This window comes from Melampsora larici-populina, assembly GCF_000204055.1.
Source record: "Melampsora larici-populina 98AG31 unplaced genomic scaffold MELLAscaffold_47, whole genome shotgun sequence".
Classification (NCBI taxonomy): domain Eukaryota; kingdom Fungi; phylum Basidiomycota; class Pucciniomycetes; order Pucciniales; family Melampsoraceae; genus Melampsora; species Melampsora laricis-populina.
Genome location: NW_006768811.1, coordinates 186002 through 195560, shown reverse-complemented (window position 1 = coordinate 195560; position 9559 = coordinate 186002). Strand labels below are relative to the sequence as shown.

The 9559-nt window shown below is 39.2% G+C and overlaps 1 protein-coding gene across 1 annotated transcript; it reads right to left on the bottom strand.

Moving 5' to 3' along the window:
• Positions 1-1396: 1396 nt before the first annotated feature.
• On the bottom strand, positions 1397-3665 carry MELLADRAFT_91911 (uncharacterized protein; the record flags this gene model as incomplete). The annotated part of the gene is made up of 3 exons (XM_007414929.1): positions 1397-3012; positions 3127-3228; positions 3281-3665. 3 exons carry the CDS (start codon positions 3663-3665, stop codon positions 1397-1399), a joined length of 2103 nt encoding a protein of 700 aa, XP_007414991.1.
• Positions 3666-9559: the final 5894 nt, after the last annotated feature.

Here is a 9559-nt window from a genome sequence, read left to right as displayed (position 1 = left end):
TAAGGGTGGTGAGATTAATTATAAGGGTGGTGAGATTAAATATAAGGGTGTTGGTATTAAATGATAAGGGTATTAATTGTAAGAGTGCGCATTTGATTATAAAATTATAAGGGTCTTATAATTAATTATAAGGGTGATGGAATTAAATCATAAGGGTGTTGGTATTGAATTATAAGGGTGTTGGTATTAAAATATGTAGGCGCACAAAAATTATGCCTACAGTCAAAAAAAAAGATGTAGGCACATTTTTGTGACGCCTACATTTTATTTTTAAAATGTAGACGCACACAAATGACGCCTACATTGGTTTTTCAGCCTGTAGGCGTCATTTGAAAAGGGAAAAAGCGCCTACATCATAAATGTAGGCGCTTTTTCGTGGGAAACCTTCATGTAGGCGCTGTTTTGGCAGCGCCTACATGGATTTCGTGTGGGCTGCAAATAGCAAGGGCCTTGATAAAAAGGTTCGGATGTCCTGGGGTTCTGGTTAATTCGATGTTTTGTTTTGGGATTGGTTTTTTGGTTTAGGTTTCTAAATCCAATGGAAGAAAAAGGATGATTAGTAAAATGGTTTGATGAATGTATTCAGATTTGATGGAACAGAATGCAAACTTTTTTCATGATCATCTTGGTTTGTTGAGGTGGATGGATCGTAGTTGTAGAATATGTACCATCAATAAGATTCAGAAGCATCAAGTACTCAAAACTATCAAATTTTCAAGCAGGCAAGGAGTTTTGTCCAGTTTTGTTCAAATTGATAGTTCTCCTTTAATGTTTATGATGATGATTCGGACTGGGAGATTAACAAGCACAGGAAACAAGAGACAATTTTCCCGCGGGAAGACCGATTACACATCATGTAGTTTCTGAGCCATAATGTACAAATAACACAGATATAACACCAAAATAATACATTTTGGCTCGTTAACTGAGTCAGATACAATTGGGTTTCCCACGGGAAAATTGTCTTTTGTTTCCTGTGAAGGGTTTTTTAAAAATTGGATCTTTCATCAACATTCTTTTCATAAACCGACAACTGCCCAACATCAGGGACTTATTCAGGACACCAACAACTGTGTTACAAAAAGTTCATCTAGTTCTTTGCTCATAAAAAACTCTATGATGCCAACCGTCTCGGAACAGACTCCTCTCCCCCTAAGATCACAACCCCTCTTTCCTTCACTTTTTTCTCACTCATGAACCACCTTTTTCCATTCCCCTTTCTCGACACATCCCGTCGTGGGTATTAAGGAGTCTTTTGAGGTCAAATTTTTGGTAGAAAAAAATGGAACGTGGTGTAGGGTAGTGGATGGTGGGGGAAAACAGGTGGGAGTTATTAAAAAAAATTTGGAAAAGAAGGATGGGGTGGTTTTTGAGTGATATGCATTAGAGTTGTGACTTACCATTGGTGTTTGTTTGCGTTGTTCCTCTGGACAATCGCCAACGCTCCGCTTTGGTTGCTAGGACCGCTTGTTCCGGTTTTCGGCACAATGGCAACTTGGTTGCCTGACTCGCTAGGTCCTGCGACTGCGTTTCCGTGGTTGAAACTCTGGGCTCCATGGCTCGAGTACGCGTACGGTTGGTAATGAAAACTCGGTTGGCGGTTGTACTGGTTGTTGAGCGGGTGGTAGGGCAAGTTGTGAAGTCCTCGACCATATTGACTTCCTGCTCCACTGTAGGGTTGGTTTCCCCCTCTAACGTTGCCTCTCTGATTGTTCTGATGGCTGACGTTTTTCTGGAACTTATTCCCCCTTTTTCCACCCTCGTAGCTGTTTCCTCTCCAGTTGCCACCCGAGCTCCCTCCGTTCTGGTTCGCCGCTGCGAATTCTCTTTTTATGAGGCTTCGTTCCCTAGATCCAAGTAAGTCCGGTGTCTCGCTGCTTGTGACGTAAGGGTTTTCCGTCTGGCTCCGCTCCCCCATCGCCTCTGCCTTGTCTTTGGCAGCTCGGAGAATGTCCTTGTGTAGGATTCTGGCGTTGCTCATGACCCTCTTCCCGTCTTTTTGCCTGAACTGCATTACCAGTTTTCTGACTTTGATGCAGTAGCGCAAGGCTACCATCCAGCAGGATGTGGACCGTTGAATTTCGATGACATTCAGCTTGTGCTTTCTAAAGTTCTTGGCGCACCTCGGCATGTTGTAATACTCGTCAACGTATCGGATGAACAGGTCCATGTGGTCTAGCCAGTCGCCATAATTCAAGAGCAGCTCATCTTTAGGTACGAGACCGGAGTATGTCATCGTGTCGTCTCCTTCCTGCAACTCTTTTACCGTCTTGACCTTTTTCTGACTTGCTTTCTCTGAATCTCTGTCTATCCAGTCCATGTTGAACACCGTAAGGGGTACAAAGGACTTCAACTTGGTCATGCGTTGGTGAAAACAGTGCGACAGTTTGAGTAAGCTGTTATTCGGGAGTTGTTGGTCATCCACGAAGGTGATGTCCTCCTCCGGGTTCCCGGTGTCTTCCTCCTCTTTGCTCGTGCTTTTCCCTTTCGACTTCATCACTTCCGGCATCACTGGTCTTGGATTCGGTTGCGATTGGATTGGCTCGCAGACAGCACTCCGTTGGACTGGGGGTCTGATCTCTACCGTGGCTGGTGATCTGTTTGGCTCCTTTTGCCTTTGCCTAGGCTCATCGTCGACAATCAAGGACGCCGTTCTGGGTCGGTTCTTCTCGACCTGCGGTTGGCTTCGAGTCTTTTGCCGACCTCTGTCTGATTCCGACTCTGGGTCGAACGGAATATGACCGTACATTGCTTCGAATGCCGCTAGCATTGTCCTCCTGAGCATGACTTTGTTTCGGTTGAACGTGTCCACAATGGCACCCCACCATCTGTTCTTACTCTCCAGGTGTGTATCTGCAAAAAAATTTCCACGTGTAATTCTTATCAGAATGGGGTTCTTATTCTTGTCTCTGACAGGGATTTGGCATTCTTCCTTATGGTATCCTCGATTAGAGGAGTAGAAGACGGATGTTGTATTGTTCCTGAGTAACTGTGCGTGGTATTTCAAGGTGTCTGTTTTGAATCACCTCCTTGGATATAGCTCCAGGTGCCTCGGTTGGTGCCGGCATGAATTAATCATGGGATAGTAGATATGTATGATGGATGACACAATTGGGGAGAGATCACCGGACATAGCTCTGGTGTGCCTCGGCTTTGCCGGATGGTTCTGTTGAACGCGTACTACTGTACTTCTTGGATTTGGAGTGTGGATTTGGGATGGAGGACGGACTTGGGGCTGTGGTACGAGATGCGGTTGGGTGTTTAGGTGTGTTTCTCTTACCATTTGTTGTACCCTTTTCACCATTTTCTTCTTCTTCAGAGAGCTCACTACTGGCTTCTGTGGACTCCTTCTCCATCCTAACCGGGCCGAAAGGGCATATTAGACCCGCTGACGTCCCTGTGTTTGTGGTTTCGGCCGTCGTCCCGGAGGGGTTTTCATGGTAATTTTCTACGAATTTGATGTCTTCTTCATTTCTGCATTCGAGCTCTTCTTCTACAATGAATTCTTCCAACACTTCTTCTGCTTCCTCCCGTTCTTGAGATTGATTGTTCACCTCGTTACGGGTTCTAGATCTGCTCCTTAACCTGGGGCCTGATTCCCCATTGCGTACCGCCTCTTCAGCTCTTTTCCGTGATTCAGCTAGCTCTTCTAGGAATGTTACCATATTTGCACTTGCTGTTTTCTGTTGCTTCGTGTCGTGCCTTTGTCAATAATTTGTAAATAATGACAACAATAATTTGATAACTTAGTTCTGATCCGGAAAATGGAGTGCTGAGTTCGGCTTCTGAGATCTGGGTGCGTGAGGAAATGAGGTTGAGTTTTCCCTTGGGTTGAGGGAAAACTTTTTCCGCACGCCTGGCAGGTCGCGCTATTAGCATATGCTTGTGTGCGCTGCAACCTGCTCTCAGCCATGGAACTCGCTTCCCAGTCGTGCCTTGGTTGGAAGCACCAATTAATTGAATCACAAGTGGACCAAGAAGATCAAGAGAAAATTTTAATAAATAAAAAAAAGAAGGGGATACGGCAGAGAGGGATCGATCGACTGTTACCTAGAAGGATGATCAAGGGAAGAAATTATCAAATTAAATGGAAAAGAGTCAGTAAAGATTAAAAGAAGAAACAAATCAAAGAGAAGAACTTACAGTAAGAATACAGTTGAAGGTTAAAAGGTTGAGATAGATTTAGTGATTGAGATCGAGTGTAGAAGTTGGGGTCCATGAGGATCGATTAAAAAATAAAACTATAAAGTAAAACTAAAAGATTGAATCAAGTAAAAGGATCTCAGTAAAGTAGCAAAGCATCAAGAAGGTGAATCATAACAGGGAAAAGAGAATAGGCTTACAAGTGAGGGGAAGTCAAGAGTGTGATTGATGGATTCAAAAAAAAAGGAAAGAGGTGCTGGGAATAGAAACTTAGAAGGAAGAGCGAGATAGATTAAAAGAGAAGGTGGAGGTGGAGAAATCAAAAAGGACAGTCAGAGATTGAGTGGTAGGATACTAGAAAGGACATGAAAAAAAACAAAATAAGTTAGTAAATGAAAAGAACCAAAGTTAAAGATGAAAAGGAAAGAGAAGTGAAAGACCTACCTTGAATTGGAAGTGGTGATCAAGATAGGAAGGGAAGGTGGAAATTCGGGTGGAAACAGTACCAGCAGGATCAATCGGGTCAAAGAAGCAAGGGAAACTTAAGTAAGAGGTGAAGCGAATTACAAAATGAGGTGATGAGCTTGAGTTGAATAATAAAAGGATGAGCAAGAAGGAATGGGGACTCACCTGAATAAAAAGGGAAACCTTATCGAAAATTGAATGAGGAAAAGACCTTGACGTGATCTGAGCAGAGTCGAGTCCGATCGGAGTAAAGAGATGAAGAAAAAGGAGACAGGGGTAGACCAGGTTCGTTTTGTTTGTTTGAGAGGGAGGAGTTTTTCTTTTGTTGTACTTCATCTAGAAATAAAAGAAAGATAATAAGCGTTTAAAAGAAATATAAGTCTGGGAGTTTTTTTTATTAGAAAGTGTTAGCAATAGTGTCTTGAGAGTTTTCTTTAAATAAATAAATTAGTTGAGGTTCTTGTTTGAAGTTTGAAGTGAGACTTGTTCAATTGGTGGCTTTTGATCTTAGCTTCTCCTAAATTGTATCAGTTGTGGTGTTAGTGATCTTCTTGGTATTTTGAAAGAAGGAATCGGTGGTGTTGCTGAGCTGAGTCAAGAGATTGATTAGTTATTTTTTTATTTTTATTATTCTTTTACTACAGTTCACCTTACATAAAAGGTCATTGTCAAGGCCAGCCCTGATCCTTGGTTCAAACCCCTTATAGGTCTTAGATAGTTTTTTTTAGAATTTTTATTTTTTTAGTGTAGTCCTGCTAAAAATTATACTTGGGTTTGGAAAATTTTATTTCCTTCCTCCTATCCCTTTACTCTTCATGAATTATTTAGGTTTTATTTTGTTCAAATATCAAATTTATTTTTTTACACGTAGTAAGAATTACAATAAAACTAGAATTCAACATAGTTTTACATCACAACCTTGTGTAGTATTGTGTGGTATATCATTGTAATCCGCCATATCTTGCGGATCTTTTAAAAATATTAGATTGGTGTGACAGGATAGATTTGAGAAGGTAGAAAACCGTGAAAGAAGCAGGCTCTATTTTATTCCCTGAGTCTTTTGAACTTCATTTACAAGGTTGAGGGCAGTCTACGACAATCTTAGTTTCATCCGCATTGTTATTCTTTCCGCGTGGTGACTCTTCCCCTCTGCGGCTCAGCCTACGCCACACAGCGTAGGAGTTCTACATCTGGTGACTCCACTGGGGCAATTTCTCAAAACAACTTTTGTGTCTTTGCAGGTGCTCTTCCTCAAAAGTAGTTTCTAAAACTCAAGATATCAATTTCAATTTTCAAATTCATCTTATCATCAATTTAAAGTACTAGTCATTCCGCAAATCATCAAACTTCAAATCTCAAAAATTATCAAATTACATCTCAGAACTACGCGTTGAAATTTATTCAATCCTCAAGACAATCATATATCTCAGTTAAAATTTAACTACTCAAATTTCATTTCAAATTCAGTGATTCACATCAAATTATTTTATCAGAAGTAAAATTATAATCTCAACATTATCTATCTGCAAACCATCAAAGTGTTTGCTTGGCAAATTCACATCAATTCACCTTTAAAATTTACATCAAACCATCAAACCAGATTCCCATGAACTGATCCTTGCGGTCACCATCATCATATTTCTTTACTTTGCGTATTTTAAGCTCATCATAACTCAAATTTCATCATACCAGAGTTTTTCAAAATCCTGTTATTCATATTTCAGATCTTAAATTACTTCAAAATCTCAACTTCTGCGCGGATACAAATCTGAAGTGGTGGTTATCAAAATTATTTACATCAATTATTCAGACATTCACCAATCAAACTTGCAAACTCTTGTATTTCAATTTCTAACTTAGAAATCAGAATCATCAATACTACATTCCCAACAATCATTGAATCTTGTATCTTATCATGTCATCTCAAAAGGATCTTCCACCGGCAACAACTTCAAAACAAACTGCAACAGAACCTGCTGTGTCTGGATCTGGTACTAAAGGCGGGAGTGTTATTGGTCAAGAGGAACGTAAGTTATACAGGGAAAAGGAAGAAAGTGGTGATGATTCAGGGGATAATGTTACAGAAAAGGGTTTAGAAGGAATGTTTAAGGAGGAAATTGTTTCAGTGGACGATGTAGAAGGAATGATGAAGGACGGTGGAATTTCAGTTAAGGAAGCGGAGGAGTATTTAGAGGAGGCTCGAGTACAGGCGGAGAAGATGGAAAGGTTGTTGAAAGCATTGAAGGAGGCAAAAGTTAAGGCGGATAAGAGGCAGGGGAAAGGAAGGAAGAAATTTTACAGTAGTGATGGTAGTTCAAGTTCAGATGATGAAGGTGATGTTGAAATTAAGAAGAAAAAGAAGAACAAGAAGAAGGTTGTAAAGATTGAACCCCAAGATTCAGAATTCCGATTTAGACGCGGGGATGATATTGAAAAGTTTTTACGGGATTTTGAGGTTGCTGCGCAAGTAGATGGTACTGGTGGTATTGATATGGCAATTCAGGGGTGCGCATTTGTAGATGGAAAGGATCTAAAAGAAGAAATTAAGGAACTTGATGGTTGGGGTGAAGGGGAATGGAATTGGAAAACTTTAAAGGCGGAGATGAAGGACCGGTATGTGTCAATACGTGAGGCACCTAGGTATACAATTGAAGATTTGAAGGAATTGGTGTTGGAGTACGAAAGAAAAGGTGGTATTGATTCAAATTTGGAGTTTGAAGGTTTTCGTCACAAGTTTGAAAGCATCTTAGTTTATTTGAAGAAAAATGATTATATTGATTCTGAAGATGAAGTTTGTACGGATTACTATGGAGCTTTTTCAGATAATATGCAGAAGAAGATGAAGGAAAACCTAAGGGATGAAGATGAATTGAGGATTACAAAGGATGGAAGACATAGATTACCGGGGTGGATAGTGTTAAAGAAGTCAATTGAGAAGGTATTGCGGGCGGAAGTTGAATTGGTATTTGAGGAATTACGCGGAAAGAAAGAAGTTGAGATGAAGAAGGATGATGAGATCAAGGAGAAGGTGGTACAGAAGGATATGGAAAGAAGAGGTTTAAAGATGGAAGGATTGAACAAGTAGATTGGCGGAAAGTCAGGGGATGAAGCAACTATTAGTGAATTAGTTAGACAGTTTGAGGCGTGGAGCAGTCAAGGAATGAACGGACCTTTGGCTGGAAATCAGAACATTCAAAATCATTCTAGTTTTCAGAATAAAGCATTTTCCGGACAGCAACAGAGCCTTGGTCCGTCAGCTCAAAACAGTGGAGCTGCGCCTAGTTTTAATGTTTCAAATTATTTTAGAAATGGTCAGCAAGGAGGTCAAAACTTGAATAATAATTCTTCTGGTCCTAATTTTAATAATGGTGGTCAATACGCAAATTTTGGGATGACTAGAGGACGAGGTGGATATTCAGGTAATAGGGGTGGTTATGGAGGAAATCAGTATGGACGTTGTAGAACTTATAACCCAACAAGGGTTATACAGAGCTGGAAGAGGATAATCCACTAATAAAATGACTAGTAGAAGTTGTCTAAGGACTGCTCTTCTAAAACAACACAATCAGAAAGAGCTCTGTTGTATTGAGTACTGATAAGGCACCAGAGAAATATATCTTCACACGTAATTTAACTTCAAAAGCACACTTTGTATTACTATCAACACTGCTATAGTGTTATTCCCAATTGATAACTAAAAGAAATAAGCAATATCTGATTGATATTATTCCCAATAAGTCTTTATGACTATAAAACTAAAGTAAATTTCTCTTTATAATTGTAATAAAGGGCGTATTTAAGTGACCAGGTACTATTAAAATAAGTTTATAATGATAAACAAAATAATAATGGCGTAAATGATAAAGAAAAAAAAGGGGAACAACAGTCCCAAACCCCTCTCAAAGTATATGTAACAATGTACTAGAACTTTTACAATGGTCAACAGCCTCAAAACCAATCAAATCCGCCCAAAATTCCCTAAAAACCCTATGATGACACAATGTAATGATTTTGTTACTAATAAATGATGTAATTTTCACAGCTAAAAGTGATCAATGACGCAATAATATGATGTACAGCACTTCTTATGATGAATACAGGTGATTTTTTCCTTGTAAACTAGCTGAAAACCAATTTTTGAGATTACGAATTTTTTCAGATGTGCTCCAATTTTTGATTACTAAAGTGCATCTTGTAGCCCACGTGTTACTGATCATTTCTGACACCTACATGACCTACTTCTGATGAGCGATGAGTAAGATATTGAGTTGTGAAGTTAAAGTTTTTAGTGTTACATGTGACTTGTGACTGTAAATTCGAGATTCACACCAATTCTTTATTTGCCTTATAACTTTTTACACACACCTCCATTACTAATGATTTAAAGTTTGTACATTATGTAATCCACTCTTATGCGTTGAATGAGCCATCTACCAACCTATTCTGACGTCATTTGACATATGTAATTAGCTGAAAACCTCCATTTTCCACGAATTTCACCCATTTTCTTCACTTTTCACAGCTACTACTCTCTTTTTCTTGCTCTTGTAATATGACATCATCATCTATAACCTTAAAAATCCCGAAAAATCCTCTTGGCAACCTTAAATTCCATCACTACCACTATTACACAACCAAACTACACGTGTACCTCTTGTTTACCAACTTTGAAAAAGTGCCTTTTCCCTAATAACTTCTGTTTCTACTTATCAACCTTGAAGATTAAAATTGTCATAGTATAATATAATGTTGTTCTTTCATATTCTAACCTCATAATACCCATAACTTTATTTTTACTAACCTAAAAACCATTTTCCAACCTTTGTACCTATAATTTCGAATTTTTCTTATGTTTTTCTTTCTTTCTTTTTGTAATAAATTTGTAAGTAAACTATAATGATCTTAATATACAATGTGAAATAAAAAATGATGTAATGTTGACCTAATGACC